Source organism: Haliaeetus albicilla, chromosome 7 (assembly GCF_947461875.1).
Source record: "Haliaeetus albicilla chromosome 7, bHalAlb1.1, whole genome shotgun sequence".
NCBI classification, from domain to species: Eukaryota; Metazoa; Chordata; class Aves; order Accipitriformes; family Accipitridae; genus Haliaeetus; species Haliaeetus albicilla.
The window spans coordinates 33900590-33924493 of NC_091489.1; the positions used below are offsets into that span (position 1 = coordinate 33900590).

The following is a 23904-nucleotide window of genomic DNA, read 5'->3' on the forward strand; positions in this document are numbered from 1 at the left end:
AAGACATAACAATATGTAATAGCAAAAACAACTTTTTGTTTGTAGATGTCCTCAAGGAGCTTGTACTTTTAAGTCCTCATGATTTCCTACATACTCTGGTTCCATTTCTACAGCACAATCATTGTACATACCACCACAGTAATATCCCAAGTAGGTATTTCAGTGATTGTATTTTGAAGTTCTCTTACACTATTATTACTCTTATGGTGTTCCTTGCTGATGTCAAATATTGACCTTTTTAATATATCCCTATTTTATCCTAACTTATACTACAGTGTCTCTTGGACCTTATTTTCCATGTCGTGAAAATTTGAAATTAATAGGGGGAAAAAGCAATATTCGTCCTCCACGTCCTGAACTTAATATGTGCCTCTTGCCTACAATGGTGGAAGCCAGCAAGGTATGTGAACGTATGGTCTTATAAATAGCTATTTCTCTACTGTTTTCCCATTTTTATAAAAGTATTATAAGAATCCAGTAGCATAATGCATTTACGTTTTATCTGTAAACAAAGCATAATTCTTCTTCAAGATGTGTTGTCCTCATATACTCCATTCTAGATGTGCACTCCAGAAGCACCATTTCCCTGCCCTTGGTGATAGGCAGTTTCATATTCCAGACATGATAGGAGTTTGAACCTTGTATTCAGAAAAAAAAAAAGCATAGCACACATTTTGATAATCGTCCAATCTGTTTGTGGCATTTATAAAGAAAATTCAGGAACCGCCCAGGGATTGTCCAGATGGGTTTCAAAGTATGTTAAGATTTGTTACCAGACAGCTAAATAGATCCTCCAGGTTTCAGTGGAGTCCTTTCCACTGGGACTGAGGCATAATCTACTAATCGTTTGGGGTAAAATACCAGTACCTGAAATACCGTATAGGGCTTTAAGTCTTTTACTTTCCATTTTCCCTTCTGTGGGCTTCCTGATGGGATGCCAGCTTCGTTGGGGCTACTTCGTAGTCACTTGCCATGTCCCATTATTACAGTTGCAGCAACGGTGGGATTCAGCTCACGTAACTTTGCCTATCTAAAAGGTCAGTCAGTGTCCAGCTCTTTCTACGGTTCACAGCGATAAATAGTTACCCTCAGAAGGAGACAAACAGTTACCCTCCTTCCTGTCCTAGACACCCGAGTCCAGATGAGGTGACTCTTCCTCTGGAGGAGTCTCTCTCTCTCTGTCTGCCCATCTCTCTCTCTCTACTGACTGCAGGGAATACTGAAATGACTAGATTTTAGATAGCTAAAGTCAGGTAAGGTGAATCCCACCCTAAAAGGAATATGTATGGACAATCATTTGAAGAAGGAAAACTGGTTACTTGCTGTACAGTAACTGTGGTTCTTCAAGATGCTTTGTCCACACAGATTCTGTGGTCCTCCTCCTGTGCTAACTCCGAGTCCTGTCATAGGGGATTCTTATCGGTGAAGGAATTGAGTGGTGGTTGAAGCCGCCATACCCCTTATGCCCTCAGGTACAGTGGTCGCAAGGACACACTGGGTGCAGGCACAGCCCCAGTGGACACTGCTATTCAGAAAGAATCCAATCTCCTGCACATGGGGCCTATGTGCACGTAGATGGGAATCTGTGTGGGCAACACATTTCGAAGAAGCACGGTTACTGTAGGGTAAGTAACCCTTCTTTTTTAAAGCTTTCAAAATGATGCTGTGTATACTTGTGCACCATCAAATTTCCTGCATAACCAAATTTTTTTTTAAAATGTATAGAGCCAGAAATGATCTGTAGTGGTTTTTTCCACCATGTATCCAGAGGTAATGGACGTGACACTAAATAATGTAAATATTTGAACTTAAAAAGTCGTCATATTATATGACATGGTATTTTACACTTTACAATGAATTCCTATACATTAGGAACCAGATGATTTTTAAGCCTCTAAAACTACATCCACAGTTGCATTTCCCTGTGGTTTTGCATGCTTATTTTTCATTCATTTGTTTTGTATAAGACTGCATTTGTTTGCCTGAGTTTTTGAGATTTCATTTTGGTTATCTGGTCTACAGAAGCTGATGCCATTTTAAGTGTATACATCCAAAATATATTAAAATACTGGCAGACAAACCCCTTGGCATATAGTCATTATTTGGTTTGAGACATTCCTGAAAATACTGCTTTGAAAGCTTGTGAAGCTCGGTCTTGAGAAAATTCTGACTTCTACAGATCGTAACTGACAAATTATGATTTAAAAAGCAGTAGTGTATATATATATTTTAGGTATCTGTATACGATTTAAAATTACTGCTTTCTTTTCTTGTCATCTTCAAGATGTGGTATTCGCACAGCTTTGCATCTTCTCAGTCTGTTGATTCAGAATCCTATGATACAAGTTTTACTGGTGGGCGAATTGCATTTGCCATCCTTCTTCCGATCTTACCATCGTGCCTGCCAAGGGCTCGGTGAGGGGACACAGCTGGCCTGGGTTAAACCTGGAAATTCCCATCATGTTTTCCTGTAGTATTTGATTAAAAATTTTAGGGCAAGAAGTGCAGTAACATTAAGCTAGATGCTTAGGAAATCTGGTTGCTGTCCAGTTGCTTATGTAGTTTAAATGAAGCTCTCTTAAATCTTCAGGGCAAAGATGATGTTTACGATCGTATGCTGCTAGACTACTTCTTTTCTTATCATCAGTTCATCCATCTGCTATGTCGAGTTGCAATCAACTGTGAAAAGTTTACTGAAACTTTAGTTAAAATGAGTAAGTATGAAGGTTAAACAGCCTAAGGATTTTTTTTTCTGTGATAACTGTAAGTGCTTCTCCACTAAGTTTTATATTCAAAATTTTTAAGAAAAAACAGAGCTTGTGAAACTTGCTGCATTAATTGGTCTGGATGTTATTTTTATTCACAAAACCGTATGACGCATATAATGTAGTGTGATCTTACCTTCGTGACTGTCACGTTTCAGGCCTGTCCGGAAAGGAGATGAGGCAACCAGTGAGAATTCAGTCTCCTTGCACATTTAGAGTTTAATACAGGACTCAAGAAAGCTTTTTGTTTGGTTGGTTTTTTTGGTTGGCGGTTTATAAATGGCTTTAGATCAGATCCTGAATCCTCAGCATTTCTGCTAATGGCAGTAACTGGCAATCTGCCCAGAAGCATACATGACCATCTAGACAGCCACAGATGGCACTGGTTCTGTTGTTCCCAGCCTGGGTTTATTTTACTCCATAGTTTTGGGATCCATCACAACATTTAATTAAGGTTATAACCGTTCAGTCCTGTAGTTTGTACCCGACACTTGTTTCAGCTCTGCCAGTAGATAGCACCAGTATTTGGGTTTCTTCCTGTTCACAATGTAAACCTATTTTTTGGGTGTGTGAGCGAGGCATTCATGGCTTATCTGCCTGCCTACTCCAGCCATTCAGCTGGTTCTCTGCAGGAGACCATCCTGCCTTGAATTGCCCCATTAAGTCCAGGTGCTATTCCAAAGGCACTTGGAGGGGGGGGTTAAATTTTGTTTTCCACCACCACGGACCCTAGGGTAAGCCGAGTTACCCAATGTGGTAGGTGCAGGTGCACCAACCTCAGTGTCACACAAACAGTTACTCCATGGACACACAGACTGGGAGCCGTCTTGCTTCAGTTGTCTAAAAATCAGACATATAGTCAGATTTTCCTCTGTAGTCAGTGGAGAGACGTAGATTCCTTCCAAGAGAAATTCATCTTCCCATTCTTAAATATCTTAAGCACAATGAGCCACCTTCTGAAAATACCCGCTTGTTTTCTTTGCCCACAGAAGCTGGCTAGCCAAATACCACTTCTAGACAAATAAAACCATACAAAATTAATCTTGTCCAAAGAGCGATGATAGTAGAATGTTCTTTTGATCCCCTGAATCAGCCATTGGCTCACTGTTTGTCACACTCTCCTGATTGTAACTCTAGCATTATTACTACTTCCCATAGGTTGTGTTAGTTGTAAAGCGTACTGGGAATGTGTATTGTTTGGTATTGTTCAGTGTATCCCTTCCCTCTTTCTTGGTCTAGGTAACAATGGTGCTTGGGTTAATAATGATCACCCTTTAAAAATTATACGCTGTTTTTAAGAAAAGGTATTTAAAAGCTTTAAGTGCTGTAGCTGACCAGTTGAAAATATAAGACAGTAACAAAATAACCTGATTACAAGCCCAGAACTAAAGCTAGCTCTTTAGGTTTTTTACATTTCACAGAAATACTGAAGGGATATGTGTATTCATTAAACATACTGTAAAAAATTCACAGAAGATAGGTCTGATTATAAAAAACGCTTAGATTGTAGTCTTGTACAATGATATGGTACCTTGATACTAATCTTATCAGGAAGTGAGTATCTCCAACAAAATTCTCACACAGTAACTTACTTTCTCACAAAATTTCAGGTGTCCTAGTTGCATATGAAGGTTTGCCACTTCATCTTGCGCTATTCCCCAAACTTTGGACTGAGCTTTGTCAGACTCAGGTAAGAGTCAGTGAATTTGAGAACTAACGAAATGGAAATACAGGCAAAACACAATGAACGTGAAACAGAGATTAACTCATAAATTTTAACTTGTGGGTGTTGTTTCATCATTCAAAATTGTCGTGGTTTAATCCCAGCCAGCAACTAAGCACCACACAGCCGCTCACTCACTAGTATTATATACTAGTATTTTGTATAGAAAATACCTCTGCTTATGTTGCCTGTCATCTGATAAAACCTGATAGATCAAGTATAAAAATCTGGCAAATTGTATTTGCTCCCAGTACGCCATCGGTCCCGCAAAAACTTAAGCAGCAACCTCACACAGTACGCAATACTGGCAGGATGGTAGTCGGGGCAGTGTACAAAACTACTTCATCCTGCCTCTGTGAATTTCCAGCTTTTTATGTAGCATAACTGCTGGTATGATGAAGTAAAAGTTGGGAGATCTTCGAAGTCTGGATGTCGTGTGTCCACTGCAAGGAGGGGCCTTTGCACCTCTGCAAGAGGCCCCTGTATTTGGCTCACAGATTAGGAGACACTGGCCCTTCACATACATACCGATTGGGATAAACTGGCATTCCTCTGGGGTAAAGTTCACAAAAGGAAAATGTGAAATAATAGTTGACATTAATTCATTCGTACAATTTAGTGATACCTGACAGACCTGAAAAGATTTTTTCGGTAAGAATGGTCCAATATGAATTAAGAACATTACTGGGCCTGGTTAGATGTCTCCAGCTGAGACAACTGTTGCAGACAGCGCTACTGCAGTGCCATACTTCCCGCAGTGACTTTGCAGTCTTCTCTCTCTCTTCACCAGTCCGCAATGTCAAAGAACTGTGTAAAGCTCCTCTGCGAAGATCCAGTTTTTGCAGAATATATAAAATGTATTCTGATGGATGAAAGGACCTTTCTTAACAACAACATTGTATACACCTTTCTGACCCATTTTCTTCTAAAGGTACGTGGTCTTTTAGCGATAATTTCTATTTCAAGAAATGCAGTCATACATGCTGTGTCAGTTTGGGATACTGTTTTCGCAGTTCCAATTTTTGTGGTTTAAAAAAAAAAAACGTTCTTTTCACAGGTCCAAGGGCAGGTGTTTTCTGAAGCAAACTGTGCCAACTTAATCAATACTCTAATCACAAATCTAATAAATCAATATCAAAGCCTAGAATCTGACTTCAGCAACCAGAGAGTTGAAATTTCCAAAGCAAGCTCTACTTTAAACGGGGTGAGTCTTTTTCTAAGCCATTCAAGCATCGGCATCATTTAGGAGGAAGCTTATTTCCTATGGAAACTCTTCCGTGCCCTGTGCCAGGTTCTAATTAAAGAGGCGGGCATTGTTAGCTCTCCTGCGTGCCTAAGCTGGACTCCTGGTGAGAGCGTGGGAGGCTGCCTTAACTGTGGGGCTGGAAATGCTAACCCCTACCAACAAGACAGTCGTAAATTTACAGAGTGGCAACCTGAGCTCTCCAGAATTCTCTGTCCCTTGTCAGCGTGCACAGCATACATACCTGGGTCACACAAGCTGATGGTGGGGACCATAGGACTGGGAGGAGGGCAGCTTATTGTGGAAAACAAGTAACACAAAGTGCAGTACAGTTAATCGTAGAAACATTCTAACCCAGCAAAAGATTTCGTCCTACAGTGAGCACCGCAGTGCTGCCATCTGCTTAGGACAGATCTGCGTTAAGGTCAGCGTATTAGTAGTGAGTGGGAAATTTCAGTAGTGTAAGTATATTTAGCATTTGATCTTTTTGGATGTTCAGAACATGTTGAAGCCCCTGCATATTGCAGAGATCTCCCTGTGTACAGGATTAATCAAATAGGAGTTTGAAATAAGGCTAGTTAAGTTTGTTTACTTCTGTATTTTTAGGACCTCCGAGCACTTGCCTTGCTGCTTTCAGTGCACACTCCCAAACAGCTCAATTCAGCCCTGATTCCAACTTTACAAGAGCTTTTAAACAAATGTAGAGCTTGTCAACAACAGAGGAACTCATTACAAGAGCAAGAAGCCAAAGAAAGAAAAACTAAAGGTTTGCCTTCTATAATGGTGTCACTCTAAGGTTTTAGAAATTTTTACAAAATTAACGTAATGTTTTCTTACTGCTGCAGGGTGGGCTGCTTCTTGACTCCAATCCCCAGCCCTACACAAGAAATACTATTTTATTATGGAGCTAAAATTCTAGGCAATTACATGAATTTTCTGTAAGGAAAAGTTCGTTAAAGTACTGTGTTTGATATGGAAAAGGATAAAAATGTCAAAGGCCTATTACTTGGATGTAACATAGCATGTGTCCCCTAAGCGAGTTTTCCTTTTTCTTGCAGACGATGAAGGAGCTACTCCTGTAAAGAGAAGACGGGTCAGCAGTGATGAGGAGCACACTGTAGATAGCTGTATCAGTGATATAAAAACTGAACCCCGGGAGGCATTGACCCCAACAAGCACTTCAGATAACGAGACACGGGACTCTTCAATCATTGATCCAGGCACTGAGCAAGATCCTCCTTCCCCTGAGAACAGTTCTGTCAAAGAGTACAGAATGGAAGTTCCATCTTCGTTTTCAGAAGACATAATGTTAGCGACGCGGTCACAGCACACGGAAGAGCAGGCAGGAAATGGTAAATTTGAAGAATGCAAAGAATTTAAAGACCTGCAGACTTCCAAGGATTCCATTGGAGCCGAGGAGGACTCGGAGTTTCCTTCCACATCGATTTCAGCAGTTTTATCTGACCTCGCAGATTTGAGAAGCTGTGATGGTCAAGCCTTACCATCCCAGGACCCTGAAACTAGTTTATCTATCAGTTGTGGCCATTCCAGAGGACTTTTTAGTCATATGCAGCAGCATGACATTTTAGACATCCTGTGTAGGACCATTGAGTCTACGATTCATGTGGTCACAAGGATATCTGGAAAAGGAAACCAAGCTGCTTCTTGACATTAGATGGAGCATGTCTGCTTTTAAGTCGGTTGTTTTTTTTTTTCTTCCCCCAAAAATGCTCTTTGTATAAGTTTTGCTTATTTCTGTTTTGTGCTTCAGTTTGTCCAGTGCTCTCTGCTTGAATGGCAAGATAGATTTATATGCTTAATTCTTGGTCAGGCAGAACTCCAGATTTTTTTTTTCCTTTTTTTTTTTTTCTCCCCCCCCCTTTTTTTTTTTTTTTTTTTGCATCTACCGTACACTTTCTTAAAGGGCAATCAGATAATGGATATGTTTTACGTAATTAAGAGTTCACTGTAGTGGCTTTCATTTAATATGGCTGTCTGGGAGAACAGGGCCTCCTTGCCCTGTATGATGTAATTTAAACTTATGGCATTTTTACTGTGTATAATATGGTGTCCTCTGTGCCAGTTTTGTACCTTATAATAGAGGCAGATTGCCTCAGATCGCTGTGGTTCTTATTATCAAAATTAAGTTTACTTGTATACTAAACAACCACAAGAAATTTGATTCTGTAAAGAATCCTCTTTAGCTGTGGCCTGGCAGTATATATATGGTGCTTTATTTAACAGAATACCTGTGGAGGAAATAAAGCACACTTGATGTAAAATTAATTGTTTTATTTTTATTGACATGATCAATTGCTATTCTGTGCACTTCATTAAACTGATTGTGATGACTTTTCATTTGTTTATAATATGTTGCTTCAGTCTTTGGATTTCTCATCAAAGGCAACTTCAAAAATGAAAGATGCAGAGAGAAATGATGATCAACTGTATATAAGTGATGTAAATCTTGGTCCTTTTCTGTTTGACTTTGCACGAATGTTCGGTCACACAGTTGAGAGGGACTGGTGGTTGTTTACTCTCCTCCCCCATGTTAGAATGTGAAGTGGTGTCAGAAGCCAGTGGAACTTTTCATTTCCCTGATTTTAACCCGTCTTGGTCATGTTTTTCTCCTGCACCATTTGCACACTGGCTTCCTTTTTTTCCCTGTGCTGCCCCTGGGACCTACTCCCTCTGGCCGTGGTCCCTCGCTTTCTTCACAGCTTCTGCACCCCCCCGAAATGACTTTATCACCCTTCCCTGCCACATTTCCTCCTGCTATTTCTGGGCAATATCCATTTCCTATGTGATCTTTCGGACTGTCAATGATACTGCTTTTAATATCTGATTAAACTCCATTTTCAGCTTCATTTTCCAGTTGCTTAACTCATTTTTCTATTGTCTTCCTAACACGTCTATCTTGGCCTTTTTTCTTCCAAATTCCTGCATTCTGTCTACCATTTAATGTAGCTTAGCATCATTTTCTTCTCCACGATTCTATTATGTGATGCTTTTGTGACTCCTCTTACTCTCTTTGAACCTACTGGGTTTTTAACCTTCTGTAATTAATAATTTCTGTCTTTACGCTTTATATTTCCCCTTTACTAGCACTTTTATTCCTGCATTTACAAACACTATATTGATTCTGGTGAGTGTTTCAGTTGGTCTCCTTATTATTCAGACATGAATTAATGATGTTTTCACTCTCTTTAGAAATAATTTTATTACCCTTTCGATCAACTTCTCCATAGATTGTAACTTCAGAGAAGTCAGAACTTCTATGTAATGCGTATCAGAATTCATCTGTCAAGTCTTCTACCAAGCCTACTGCTCTGTGGTTGGGTTAAGATGTCTTTCGGAATATGCTCCCCTATCCGTCTGAAAATCTTCAAGAGATGAAGCAGCCATTATAACACTTTGGTGAGTAGTCTCAGTTAATTAATTACTCTTACTAAAAATGTGTGTCTCTGGGTTTTGATATGTTGTCTGACTTCAGCTTTCAGCTACCACATTTTGTCGGCTTTAGCTTCTCATGCAGGCTGAGAGCACACCATAATTCTGGTACTAAAGAGTGTGTCTTTTCCTCATTATTTCGACCCCCCTTTTTGAAGTATACCAAGTATAAGCAGTATTTAATAACTTTTTCATGAATGACAGACAAGTAAGTAATGCACCCTTCTGTGTTCCCAGGTGAATGTTAGCCTGTCTGTGTTCAGCTGGTCACTGACCATTGACTAGGCCCTGTAAGTTATTTTTAGGATGTTTTCCCCTACAGACCTGTATAGGTGATTTGCAAATGCTATATTAGTGGTAATTTTCTATTTTATTGTCAATTATTTTCTCACAAATATGTAACTGGCCATTTAGAATCCCGGTAGAAGTCCATTTATAACAATTTTCCATTAACAAGGATTCTTGGAAGTTACAGTTCCGCAGTACATGTCAGTGATGCAGTATGTTGGCTTTTGGTGGCTCTCTAAGCCAAGTACCTTTACATGGTAAGACAGGCATTGTACACACAAGCTACGTCAGGCCAGCAGTTCCCTTTGCAGCCTCTTCAAAAAGCTAGATCAAATCTGACAAGATACTAAACACCATGTTAGTTAGCTTCAGTTAAACGATTATCCTGTAGTTCTGAACTGACTGAATTTAATACTAGCTTTTCTATTATTTTGCTCAAAAATTGTGTCAAGGTTACCAGAAGTATAATTATTCTTACTGCTCTTCCCTTACATTACCTCCCAGTTTCCCCCTTGAGTCTTCCTGCCATTTTTACGGGGAATTTTTTCCCAGTATTCAGTTTTTTAAACAAAAGCAAGCAGTACCTGCACAAACTTGTATCTTCTTCCATATCCTCGTTTGCACCTGTTTCTTTATTTTTCTCTGGGTCCCTCATTTTACATGTTCTCTAAGAAGTCACAATTTCTTCCACAGCATTCTATTCCCTTTCTTTTACTTCAAGTCAGTTTTCTGGTTTATATTTCTTTGCCTTCAAGAATGCTTTTTCATCCTCGTCTTTGAAAACCCCACCTTTAACTGGCTTCCTCAGTCTCTTACAACTTTTATTCTCTTCCAGGGCTCACCTCACCTCTTGTTTAATTGTTACATATTTCCTCCTGGAAGTCCCACCTCCCATTTAACACCTTCAAAATTAAGCTTTTAAATTACTTTCGCCTTCCGCTGGCCTCGCTGTGCATAATGCCCAACAGCCAGCCTCCACCTCCTGGACCCAAACTGTTAAGACCCTCCTCTGTATTGGTTTTTGGCTATAGTCTCACAAATCTTGTCTTTCACATTTAATTATTTTCCCTTTTGGCTTTCTTGGAGACCAGGATGTTGTCTGGAATCTTACCACAGTACAAAAGCGCTACATCACAAGCAAAACTGTCTTTTCCCATTTCTGCTTTGTTGCTTCTTTCATACGGCTCACTCTCTGGAATGTCTTCTGTGCTCATCAGTCTCCTTAAAACATGTGAATGCCAGTAAGTTTGAGCATATTTCCCACCCGATCTCTACATCTGTCTCCACTCCTGCTGTTTACTCTTTTGGGAAAAATCTTAGGGTAGGGAACTCTTCACAGGGACTTAATTAGAAAACAAACTATATTTACGATACTATAATTTCATTAGGTATGATACGAACGTATCATTATCATCATACTGTTATTAAATGATATGTAATTCCTAACTCTGCTCCATTCAGCTGAAGGGCTGAGGATAACAAGTAGTTTTAACATTCTTTGGTTTTATTAAACTCTTGGGAGCGTCTATGAGAAATTTTAGTACTCAAGGATAAAGTGTTTTGCCTCTCCAAGAGGATGATTGCCCCCTTCATGCTATGGCTGGCTGACAGTGCAAGTAAAATGAAATTCCTTTTTGAATTTTCCCAATTTCAAAATAACTGTGTGCAGAAATTGAACTTTCAGGTCAGCAATACAATACTTATGTCAGCTAAGTGCTAGCCTGTACAGTGAAGATGGTAAGAGTGCAGGAATGCTGGTGAAGCAAGAAGAAATGTCCTGGTTTTGACTGTAAGGACAGTCAGTCAGGGGCTGTTTGTGGGTGTGAAAGCTGTCTGTCCATTTCTTACGCTAGGCTGGCCTACAAGCAGGATAAAAAGGTAGGTACTTCACGTCTTTAACTTAAGAAAGCTTGTGCATGTTATCAGACTTACAGCTGTGCAGGCACAAGGGAACAAGAAGAACACTAAAGAAGACAAGTCATCTTCAGTTCGCTACCCTTTTCTTAAAGAGGAAACATGGAGGGGCTGGGGCTGTTCCTCCTTACGCAGTCTTGGACCTCCCAGCAGCAGCTGCAGAGTTTTCTGGAGGTTTGGGCAGTCCCACAGCTGGAAGTCAGTGCTGCAACACTGGAAAAGCAAGTAAGTCATTTTTTTTTAACTGATGATTGGCAGTGTGTCCAGTTGAATTGAATACTCCTGCTAGTGGAGGGAGACAAGAGAATTCAGACTAGCAAAACCTAATAGTAGTGGGCACTTGTGATGCTCAGATGGAAGGGGTTTTTCAGTTGGGAGGCAAAACTGGCGAGGCATGCTTCCCAGAGAAGTACTAGGGCTGTAGGATACACTGTTTGAAGAAACTCATAATTAGATATAATGGCCTACTCTCAGATAGTAAATTGTCACAAAATCTCTTAGATCATGTACCCACAAAACTGCTTAGCCTGATCTCCGTCTTAAACCTAGATTTCCTATTTTTATTTAAAGGTTGCCCCTTCAACAACCAATACTCTAAATCATTTTTGTATTCAAAATGTTAGGCTCTTTGTCCTTGAATATTTATCAAAGAAGGTAACTAGATTTTGAGCACTCAGAAAATCATGACACTTCTCAAGGGGCTGCTCTCTGCCCTTATCTGGACACCTAAAACGCAGACAATGCAGCACTTGGTAACCAGTCTGCACACCTGTCCTGTCACTGAGGTGTTTGTTCTTGTTACTACAACAAGTCTCACCAACGTTCAAAGGGGATAACTGACTGCAAACCTCCCAGGGAAAACCTCGCCTGTAGAAAAGAGCAGCACACCTTTATCTTCTGCCTGATGCGAGTTGTGTGTGGTAAGGTTGCCATATGTTGGTATCCTGTAAAAATAAAATAATAGGACTTAACTTCTATACAGACTCATTTAGTTTAGCAGTACTGGTTAATGGAGAAAATAAACTGCATGTAAAATCATGTATTTTATTAAGCCAACCATGTTTTCCAAAGGCAGCTTGCCTTTTTTTGGTCGGTTTGTTGCTAATTGCATCCTTAATTCATACACTTTTTATAAGGCATTTGCGAATTAAGTTATCCCTGCTAACCTCAATGTGGTTTAATTAAGAGTAACAATTCTTTACTTTCAGTATCCCAACTATGCTCCTGTCAAATTTCTCTAACAACCAGTTGCTCGCTGTAGTTTGAGCTACAGAATTGCAGAGGGCCATAAATCATTTAAGTGGAAGGTTTACACAGTTGCAGAAGGAAAGCATTATTACTGTTTGTTTGTTCCAAAATAAACTTCACACTGAGGTCAAGTAAGGGAGTACAGTGCATGCAGACTTAACAGTGCATACCAACCAGAATTACATGACATTGTTAATTATCTTTCCCTAAAACCGTTGACAGTTAGAAACAAATTCAGTCTGCAGTTAAAGCACTCTTATGAAGGATTTGAAGAGGCTGTGAACTATACCCCCCACATTTCTTGAAAGATCTGATGCATCAGCAGCTTTGTAATCCCTGTCAGTTCACCTCTGATGGGAAGCCCACCTCCTAGAGGGAGTTCATTTTGCCACTCAATACACTGAATATTAAAGAACTGCACATGCTTCCTATTGATTCATGTAGCTTACCTACCTACTATGGTAGTACTTGACTGCAGCTGAAACATTATTACTCTCTGAAGTTGCAGGCAAGCAGAACAGAGATCAGTTTCCCCAAGTAAAGCTGTTTATATACATAGTCTGACTTCATTCACTAGAATTCCATAAATAATGCTTAAATTATATACAGTATCATAGAAGTGGGTCTTTATTCTTCCCCCAAATAAATTACTTTTTTTAAAAAACCAAATGTTAACAATGTATAAAAAGTAATGCCCTAACAAAACTACAGTGCTGTTATCATTCCATGGTGTCTTTGGATTGCTGCAGTAAAATACGTATTTCTTCAAAATACTGCTTCTTCCAACATTGTCTTGTACTATCTTCATTAGAGACAGGAACTCCTTTGCACTCTAACTGCAGTTCCGTTTGAGCAGCCATATCCTTGAAATTCAAGGCAACCGTTGCATAATGTTCTGAAGGAAGAAAGTACAACATTTCAGCAAAGTGTTTTTTAAAGGATTGCAGTTGTTGTTGCTAATTTCGTATCTGCTTTTGCTTGTGTCTAAACGAAGCCTCTTTTCACAGATGACAACTGCTACGGCCATCAGGCTGTTCTCCAAAGAACACAAGGCTAAGCGAGCCTCCAGTTAGCAAGGCTGTCAGCTGTCATGTTTGTTCCTTCTCCCTGCAAAGTGTAGCCTCTATTAGAGCTCTTCAAAATGACTCACCATCAGGCCAGCTTTGACACCGCCACTTCAGGACAATTCTTTGGCTTGGGACCTGTAAGAAGATAAGAAGGTTCTCCCCATTAGCATTTGAGATAATTCACATTACAACTACTCAGTGCTAATTCTCCCCTGAAAAATAAGGAAGGGAGCATAATCTTTTGCAATAGTAGACACATGCATGTAAACAATATGGAGATTGGGGTTTGGGTTTTCTTAAATAAACTGTTTTCATCAAAAGTTCAGCTTGCTCCTTTCCACTGTTTTGTTTTCTCTATGGGAAAAGGTCAGGCTGATCAGTTACTAAACATAAAACACTAGTTTGCTTGCAGACCTTGAAATGGGCACCAGTAAGTCATGTTTTCATTTCTGAAATCTGTAAGCATGACAGAGTCTGCCCATGGTTTTCTGTTAATCAATCCAGCCTGCTTCACTGTACAAGTTTATGCAGGACTGCATAAAAATGATTTACAGCCTGCCCCCAGCTCACACAAGAAGGGGAGCTACTGCATAAACATTAGGTCAGCTGAAGTTCGGTCTAAATCAGGCTCATTGTTTTCACTAAGCCATTAAGTTTATATTTTGACTGTTTCATCTAAATTGTTCCTTATCTAATTGCAAAGGTTGATTAATATAACTGGCTTCCACTGAAGCCAATCTCAGGTGTAACAGTTCTGCAGAAAGTATATTTCCAGACTGAGCCCTTTCTGGAGTCAACAACAAATTTCATTAGGTTGAACTGAGAATCCAATTTTCCAAGACTTTTTGCTTTTTTAAAAATTGTCCAATTGTCAGTGATACTTACTGCCTGTCATCTGGATGGAGGTCAGATACCAAGTCTAAGCTCAGCAACTGTGAAAATGGTTTTTCAGAGGTTTCAAAAACAGAGCTGAGCTTCAATTATCAGTTTTTTCCTTCTATTTGCAAAAGCATTCAGTGTGGGAAAGCATAATATTTGCCCTGAATAGAACAGAGATCATTTATCCAGTGACAAAAGAAGAATTGATATGGAATTGGGAGATAAGCCTTAAACCTGCTTTCCCACTCCTTCCTCCTAGTAAAAAAGGATGGTGCTGAGAGTTTTCTCCCCCAGTGCAGGTCATTAGGTGTAGTTAGTGCCTGCTCCTTTGATGGGGAAATATACATAATAGCAGGTTTGGGGCTTCAAAATTATAGAGGAAATGAGTATGCATTAGAGAAGCTGAAATGTCAAAAACTTACACTACTTTTTAGCTCAGAGAAGCAGCCAATGCCCCACCCCCTCCATTTTTAAAGTGCAAAGTAGGAGCTTTTTACCAATTCTGTGTATTCACCGCTGACACAGCCATCGAACATCTGAAGTTTGCCTCCTTTCTCGGCTTCAATCACAGCAGAACATTTAGAAAACTTCTGTACCAACTAGCAAAAGAAGAATACAGCAGAAGTCAGTTAACTACAAATCTATACTGATACTTACTGCACCATATTATGACACAAGTGAGGTTTGCTGAAGAAATTAACTAACTCAACTGTAATACACATAAGAGGCTGTAAGCACTACTCAGGTTTGTCATTTTATACAGCAGCATGCCACTGAGATCTGTGGTAGTAGCAGGGGCCAATGAGGTGACAGAATGAGACTGTAAATGCTGAGAAAGCTGGAGTGGTAAAGACCAGAAAAGACCCGAGCCACCTGCAAGGGGCATGGACAAATCACATACATACGTACATATACATAGACGCAACCGGCTGTTGCTGGATTTGGAAATGAGGGAGACAGAACAGCAGCTCTAGGAAGGTGCAGAAGAGCTGCTGAGAGCCATTATTGTTTCTCAGGGGTAGTGTTGGGATTGTAATTTAAAGTTCTCTGATACCAGCCCAGGCTCTTTTGAAGGAAACAAACCCCAAGTTAGTGATTTTATATGCCATACCCTATAAGCAACAGTATCATTGCATCCAATAGTTAATCTAATTAAGCTGTGGACAACAACAGTGCCATTACTAAGCACTTCAGGCTCCTGAATGACGAGTACCTACATAAAAAGTCCAAGCTTTTTCTAACTAGCAAAGGAGAGTGCAGGAGGAACTGTCAACTCCTTTTGCATTTTCACCACAGAAATTCCTCAGTGGCTTAAAAGGTGAAGCTATTCAGCAAAACTTGGAAGAGCAAATGATGACAATCAGAATTACAAATACTTAGTGAAGTTACAAGAAAAGGATCACTCACAAAGCCTTCAGTTTCTGGACGATCACATCTCTCCATTTATATGTACTTGAGGAGTTATTATCTGTACTTAACACTATGAGACATGTTTATTACCTACTTGCACAACTATTCAGCTACAGCAGCATCCACATTAAGTTATATTGCCTACTGAAAGTATCACTTACTTCCTTAGTTGTGAAGATGCTGTAAAGTTCATCTGCTGGAGAGTTGAAGATTTCTCTCATCAGTATCTTCACTGTTGGAATTTTTACACCAACTATATCCAAAGACTGTGGTGAAACAGAATCCTGCAAAACAAAAAATACTCAGGTGAATGAGTGCAAGATCAAACACTTAAAAGTTCTGGAATGGCAGGATTGTTGTTACCTGTGCATTCTTAAACATACTGTATTGTGAATATATGTTATATAAATATGGAAGTAGGTTGTATAGTTAACAGTATTATTAATCAGGATTCACTAAAACAAGTGGAAAAACCATGAGTGTGTGATTCGCCCCAAAGATACCTGAGGCTAACTTTAGACTGTGGGAAGTGATGCACGCAGGTGAATTCCAGCTTCACCTTGCTGAAGCTACAGCCGTTACAGAACAAAGCATTAAGGGGTACATAAATGCTGCTGTCCTCCTTCCGCACCCAGCAGCCCCGTGCCCAGGATCTGCAATGGGTCGTTTCTGTATTACAGGCCCTGATCACAGCAGTGAGGAGGCAGTTCCACCCCGAAGGCAGGTTATTACTTTTGCAGGTAACCAGAGGAATATGCAATTGTTAGCATAGCAAAATCTGTAGGGACTACAGTTATGGTAAAATTAAACTCGTACAACACTTAAAGCCAACATACTTGCATGGTGTTCCCACTTAGTTTTCGTTCAGTGGCCAGCTCCTGACCAACAGTTGCTTTTGTTGGCAGAATCATTCCCAAGGTAAACTCTGTAATAAAGGAAAGCACTCTTCAGTTATGAAATTGAGCTGTACAACCACTCTGACATCGAGATATGTAATCAAGATTGCTGGCCAAAACCATGGAGAATGGGAGCACAGAATGGGGCGTACAACTCCAATCCAGTTTCCCCACCTTACCCAAATGTTTGTATTGGCAACAGAGCCTAACGGCAATTTCCCTTAAAAACACAGGATTTTCAAAGCTACCTGACCCAAAATTACTAACATCTGCCCATGAAGGAATGCACCATCTCCACAAACTTCTGAAGTGTACAGCAGAGAAGCCTGCAGGTCTTACAGTGATCTCTGCAGTCAGTATGTGTAACACAATACAGCCTACGTCGCTACAGAAACTTCTGGACAGTGCCATGTTTGATAGCAATAAAGATTTTTGACTGATAGGACTAACTTACTTCATCTCAGCTGGTGACAGTTAAAAATAAAAACAATACAAACCCAAGGACTTGTCAATATATTACCAATCTATTCAAGAAAGAAGACTGCATAAAAACATACCCAACGCACTGGTTTCATTTACCTGTTTTAAGTGCTTTCAGATAATCTCTCAGGGCCTCTCTGACTTTTGTTGTTCCTTCAGTTCTCATAAGGTCCTTCAGAACATCACCTTCCCCTTTCTTTTTGCTAACATTGATCTAGAAACAGAAAAATTAGAAGATCTTAGAGGCATCTAAACATGAGCCTTTTGGATTCTGGCAACAAAGGAAAGTATTCTGGCTTTGTTTACTACCTTCAGAGCACTGCTGCAATTTCAAGTTCATTATCTTCTCAGTTTATCCTACCTTTGCTAAAAATAAGTCCTCTTGGGTTTTGACTTAAATAAATTTAGTATCTCATCTCCAGAGTAGCACAGTCAAGTTCATCAAGTATAAACAGAGTTGCCTACTATGCAGCAGAGGCTGAGGAATCTGCGGAAGCCACAGCATCAAATGCTATACAACCAACAAGAAGATTCCTTAAGTTCTTAGGTCTTGGGGGGGGGGGGGGGGGGTTTGTTAGTTGTTTTTGTTTGGTTTTTTTTTTTTTTTTTTAAAGACTACAAGCAGCAGAGTTCTCAATTTTGTAGTTAATGTATCATCACAAACAATAATTAACAAAGAAAACTGCATATTCCTAGTAGGTAAATTTGAGAACAGAGATAAGTCATTATTCCAAGTATAAAAAAACAAAAACATGAAATAAACTATCCAAGTGTAATTATCCCACAATCACAGGATAAATCAAAACATGATGCCTATATGTTGATTAATGCTTTATTTAAGAATTCTGAACCTATATAGCCATATCAGTATTTCACACCTACCTCTGTATCATCTACCTCATTTTCTTCTGACAGGTTAGGAATTTCAACAGATCCCTTATGTTTCTCACCAGACTCTTTCACTGTACCTGTATTAACATAATGAATTCTTAAATGCATTATTAAAAACTATTTCCCCCATAGCAAGTTTTATGCTTGGAAATTAGCTGTACAAAAGTGTTACTTGGAGCAAGTTGCCTAGAATCTAATTTAAAGGAACTAAATAGCAACCAAAAGTCTCACATGTGTCACAGTACTTTCATAGTAAACTGTTCTCAGAACTGTGTTTTCCTGTACAGATGCATTAAGATATGTACACACACACAGGTACATCTTCTCACTCAGCACATCATTGCGCGCTACCGTTCTGCCACTGCTCTCACCTTCAATCCTCAGCTGTTCTAATACTCACTACTTACAACAGCTTGCATCTGCCAATACAGAATGTGAATCAAAAGGGGGTAGGGGAAAAACAACCTCTTCCCCTAAACTTGTCTGCCTGTTATTTAGAAGCTCCCTAGAATGCTAACCTGTCTTGAATATCTGAAAAGCTCCCAACATACAGGCATGTTACTGTAAAACATATGCGTGTATAATGGACAGGTATACAACTGAAATTTTTTATAAACAGGAAACTTCACATGCAGATTTTTTAGAAGACTCGTTCTTAACAGCTTTACTGCGAACTGCCAGTAATCACTGTACACATCAGAAAGCCTTTGCAAGAACAGAAATTGCTCTGCTTCTCCATCCTTCTGGGCAAAGGCCCACCATCACTTACCCACATAGCTCTATAAACATATTCTGGGATATGAACCCTGTACTGTAATTCTTTGCCTCAGACCTTACAGTGAAAAGATTAAATTTAAGGTCTGATCCTTTTTTTTTGCCATTACACTGAAGACTCTTCCCCCGGCCTTGCAAAAACATTTAGTTATTTAAATTAATTCACTATTTAGATCATGTTAAAATCTTTTTAGAAAACAATAGCAGAAACATGCCATTCTACCCCAAATCCAGTTATCCTCATACTGTTTTATTGGCTTACTTGTCAAAACATACAAAACACAACAACAAGCTTTATCAGTCTATCACAGCAAAACTCCAAAATACAAACAACCCAGAGTTAAGCATGACTGCAGAAGAGGAATTTTCATGAAGGTAGACGTAATATATTTGGATTCTCTCACCTTCAAAAGAGCTAGCTAGATCCAGCCTCTACTTAACACCACTCTCCTTTCATTATTTTTAATTACTACGCTGAAACAACCACCATGCTATAGTGGGGCATTATGCACAGATATAACCTAATGTGCTACCTCTCAAGATCACAGTAAAGTAAACAAATGCTCTGGCATTTCTTAGCAAGAAGAGTGAATGACGGTTAGTAACACAAAGGGGAGTACGGTGCAAAGATCCCTTCCTAGTCAGCACCTGAGTCAAGCACAGCACAATACACAAAGACTGTTAATCCAGAAGTAGACAACTGCATCCATGCAGGGAAAGGCTAAACTAGAAGACCTCTCTTGGGCTTCTCAAAGTCTCCCAGGAGAACCTGTTAGCTCAAGTATGAAGCCATGTGAACTAGTTAATTATAACATTAAAACACTTCTGGGCCCAACACAAATCACAAGCAGCCATGTCAATTTGCTCTCTACTGCTTTCTTCTAGCTCCAGGATTAGTACAGGCACAACCACACAACATTGTCTTTGCAGACAGTAAAGCAAATCTTATTTTCAGCTACTCTCCCCAAAAAGGAAGTGCTAGCATGCAGGCAGACGTTTTTAGGAGCAGAACACAAGCCTGACTTATAACCATTCAGCTAATTTTATTACCAATTTTCACAACTCTTAAAATAAAGATTCCCAAATAACACAGGCCAGACAACAAACTTAAATTCATACAAAGAAAAAAATGGCTTGTCCAAGGGATTAATGCAGATGCTATCTGTGCTGGACAGCACAGTCTCATCAGTTAACAAACAGAGCTGGGTGTTCAACACTACACAGGCAAAACATTGGTACAGCTTTGCATTTTTACTATTGCTGTAATGTAAGCAAAGCTGTTACCTTTTTATCAGACAATCAAATTATTTGTTTGAATCCCATGGGACTCCAATAACAGACCTAAGAATAAGCTATTTTTTTGTTTCCTGCCAATCCAATATTTTAGAAAATTAATAGTGAAAGCTCATGTCTCAGAAAGACCTACCTGTAAACCCACTGTTGAAATACCTAAGTTTTAAAAGGACATACACATTTTCATAAAGCTTCCATCACAACGTAGAATAATTCATTACAATCCCCATTACATCTTCAAACAAATGATAGAACAGCCATTTTGCTCAATTTTAGTGGCATTAAGTACCCTTAGTTCCTCACTTCCTTGTTGCTCTGTAATCTAAATTGCTAAGGGCAAGGTTTTTCCAACATTGGACTTTCCAAACCACCTGCAGATTTCAGGATTTATATCATCTTGTCCTTATATATCCACATTTTAATCATAGCTTGAACTCCTAGTTTTTCTAGATGACTTTTAGAAGGAACTAATTACAGCAATTAGTGTTTTTAGCAGTTAAGTTTGAACTCTCATTTCTAATTCAGAGCTCTCAGAAAACACACAACACAATGGCTATCAAATCACGAAAAAAAAATAATCAGCCCCAGCTCTTTTAGAATTTCACTGTGTAGTAGCAAACTCCTTTAAAACTAAGCTCTGAAAGACATTATCCACTCAGTGCAACACTGAACTGAGCAACTAACCTAATGCAACATTAGAGCTGTCTATAAACACTAAAGAGCATAAAGACCTAGCAGAGGAAACAAAATTTAGAAAGGATTCATATAGAAAATACAAACAAAATACTGCATCTGCCTACTTCTAAGTTTTATACGCTGAAATAAAACAAACAAACAAAAAAAACAAAAACAAACTAACCAGTGTTTAAAAAACTTAGATTATTTTAGCTTATCTTAAATAAAAACCACCCAAAACATCAAAAAGCTGATTAGAATTATTTAAACTGCACTGATATAAACTGTGTCACAGAGCATGTTTGCCTTCCTCTCTGTTAACATTTAGATCACAACTGTAAGTATGTATGTTCTTAGTTTATAACACACTTGTAACATTTGAAACATATTTAACTATCAGTGCGAACAAAAATAAATGAGAAACAGTATTTCTTTAAGAAGTCCCCTATTACTGTGGGAGCAGACATCAATTCCAGATCTGTTCCAAGAGAAGCACTGGTCTCAGCATCGAAACAAAGTTCTAGTCAGCCAAACCAGGAAAAACACAGTTGCAAGAACTGCTTTGGAAAGGGCACCATGAAAAGAAGTGCAAAACACAGACAGCCCGCTGGAGCAGCCAACAGCGTTACCTGAAACACTGATCCAGAGACTACAGTCCTGTTTGGAGCACAGGAATTAAAAGGGAAAAATTAAGTATGGCCTTTGGTATTCCCACCTCCTACAGTAACAACTGAGACCTGAGAAGTACAGTATTTTGGGGAGGAAAAGCCTGTAATTTGGCATTACAATATCCAGGTAAAATGTCCCATGCAGGTGCTTTTTTCTCTTCCTGATTCTTAGTCTAATGCAAGGGATGGTCCACAATTTTCCATAAAGTTGTAGGCATCTAATAAATGGAAAGAATTCCTTGATATTACCAAAAGATACGTTATTGGGTCAGTCTGCAAATAAAGAGCTTGCCATGGGACAAGCACAGCGGAGGTTGAACCTCCAAAAGTTGGGGCTGCAAGCGGATGCAGCACAACAAAAATGCATGAGCACAGCCCCTGTTATCCCCAATAATCAAGAATTATTTCTAGTCTCCTTATTCCCACTACACAGTTTCTTCCTCATGTAATTCATTATCCCCAATGTAAACTACACTAAATTTTTGGAAACATCTGCCCTTTTACACTTTTTAGGTTCTCCTGTTTCCTGCTATCAACGTGCGTTAAGGACACAGCTGTAATTTGCGGCACACCAGAAAACTAAAACAATTCAAGCACACTGCTGTAAGCAATACATATCCCACCACACGAGACATAGTTACTTTTTGCAAAGCAAGATGAGTAACCCTGTGCTGATATGTTGTTAAACAACGCTAAGAAACGTGTGTTGTAGAAAAAAAAAAAATGGGTGAAGGGGGGGAAAAAGACCAGCTACGGTTTCAGGATTATTTAAAGATAAGCATTTATTTAAGTTCAGGCCCAAGTGTCTCCTGCAATCTCCCTACGATTTTGATTCACTGCAGTTCACTAAAATAGTCCTGATTTTCCAACCCAAAGCAGAGAGTTCACTTTCCAAAGCGATCGCTCCTGATCCCGCAGAGCACATCGTCGGAGCCAGCTTTGCAACGACCACGATGAACTCGAAGGCAACCCTCATCAACCCACACCTTCCCATGAAAGCTGGGGCCACGGGAGGAAACGTGCTAGGCCCCCAGTCACCGCGCTCCTTTCGCCCGGGAAAGACTCAGCAAGCGGGGGGGATCTCCCCCACCGCGGGCTGGGTGGCTCCTCACTGCCGGCGGCGGCCTGAAGCTGAGGAAGCGCCGCTAGCCCCCGACCACCGCCTCCGCGGAGCACGGGCAAGGCACCGCCTCACCGACCGCCCCCCGCAGGCAGGCGACCCCGCCGAGCCGGACCCCGCCGAGCCGGTCCCCTCGGAGCCGCCCCCCTCCCCCCCTTCCCTTCCTCCCCCGTACCTCTCCAGCCGAGGCGCAGGTTCCACTCGTAGAAGAAGATGAGCTTCCCTTTGCGGCTGTTGCAGGACGCTTCGCCTTCCACGTGCTTCAGGTCGCTGATCTCGCAGCGCCCGGCCTCGCCCTCCACCACCAGCCCCACCAGCACCTCCTTCAGCTTGTTCTTCGACCAGCTGGTCGCGTCCCGCTCCGTCCTGGGCCGGCAACCGGGGCCGTTAAGCGCCGGCCGTCCCGCCCCGCCCCGCCCCGCGCCCCCTCACCCTCAGGCACCCCCTTCTCCTCCTCCCGCCGCCGCCGCCGCCTCAGGGAGCCCCCGCGCGCGCCGCGCCAACGGCCGCGCCGCCCCTCACCAGTGCCAGTTGTTGACGTTGGTGGCGTCCGCGCGCTCCTCCACGATCCAGCGCGGGTCCCCCTGCCCCCACTTGGCCATGGCGCTGCCCCCGGCCCGGCCCGGCCGCTGCCGCCGCCGCAGCGCCCGCCTCCGCCGGCAGCCCAACCGCTTCCGCCCGCCGGCGACCCAGCCAGAAGGTGCCAGAAACTTCCCCTCCCCCGTTCCTCGCTCCCCGCCGGAGGAGGAGGAGGAGGAGGAGGAGGAGGAGGAGGAGGAGGAAGGCGAGGCCGCGCCGCCCTTCCTCCCACACCCCCCGCCGGGAAGGAAGGAGGGAGCCGCCGGCTGCGCCCCTGGAGGCGGCAGCCCCCCTGCCGAGACCCCCCTCTCACTTGTTGCGGGCCGGTCGCCAGCTCCTCCTCCTCCTCCTCCTTCTCCGGCGGCGGGTCCCGGCTGCGGGTGGGTGGCTGCAGCGCCCGGCGGGGGTGCGGGGGGGGGAGCCTCTCGGCGGGGAGGAAAGGCAGCGTGTAAGTAGGAAATAGCTAGTCACTCCTTTTCAAAAAAATAACCCCGGCGGTGGGTTCTGTGCAAAAGAGGAGAAGGTTGATGTCCGAGAAGTA

The 23904-nt window shown here is 41.1% G+C and overlaps 2 protein-coding genes across 2 annotated transcripts in view; one reads left to right on the top strand and one right to left on the bottom strand.

Annotated features, from left to right (window-relative positions):
• USP34 (ubiquitin specific peptidase 34) overlaps positions 1-8017 on the top strand; it is a 141479-nt gene extending 133462 nt beyond the window's left edge. Inside the window, exons 73-80 of the mRNA XM_069787621.1 lie at positions 46-150; positions 276-400; positions 2591-2714; positions 4376-4455; positions 5279-5419; positions 5546-5692; positions 6338-6497; positions 6790-8017. Coding sequence (XP_069643722.1) covers positions 46-150; positions 276-400; positions 2591-2714; positions 4376-4455; positions 5279-5419; positions 5546-5692; positions 6338-6497; positions 6790-7400 — 1493 coding nt within the window. The 3' untranslated portion in view covers positions 7401-8017. The remainder of the gene's footprint in view (positions 1-45; positions 151-275; positions 401-2590; positions 2715-4375; positions 4456-5278; positions 5420-5545; positions 5693-6337; positions 6498-6789) is intronic.
• Positions 8018-12407: 4390 nt separating this feature from the next.
• Positions 12408-23457, bottom strand: AHSA2 (Putative activator of 90 kDa heat shock protein ATPase homolog 2). The gene is made up of 9 exons (XM_069787620.1): positions 23307-23457; positions 22960-23150; positions 18246-18331; positions 17463-17577; positions 16824-16912; positions 16149-16271; positions 15075-15176; positions 13782-13833; positions 12408-13526 (listed from the first exon to the last, which is right to left on the bottom strand). Exons 1-9 carry the CDS (start codon positions 23384-23386, stop codon positions 13351-13353), a joined length of 1014 nt encoding a protein of 337 aa, XP_069643721.1. The 5' UTR covers positions 23387-23457; the 3' UTR covers positions 12408-13350.
• Positions 23458-23904: the final 447 nt, after the last annotated feature.

Coding starts and splice junctions, on each gene's coding strand:
- AHSA2 (XM_069787620.1), bottom strand. CDS start 23,386: ATGGCCAAGTGGGGGCAGGGGGACCCGCGCTGGATCGTGGAGGAGCGC. Junction 13,834..15,074: donor GCGGTGAATACACAGAATTG/GTAAAAAGCTCC, acceptor ATCTTCTTACAG/GTCCCAAGCCAAAGAATTGT. Junction 13,527..13,781: donor GTGTCAAAGCTGGCCTGATG/GTGAGTCATTTT, acceptor TTCTTCCTTCAG/AACATTATGCAACGGTTGCC.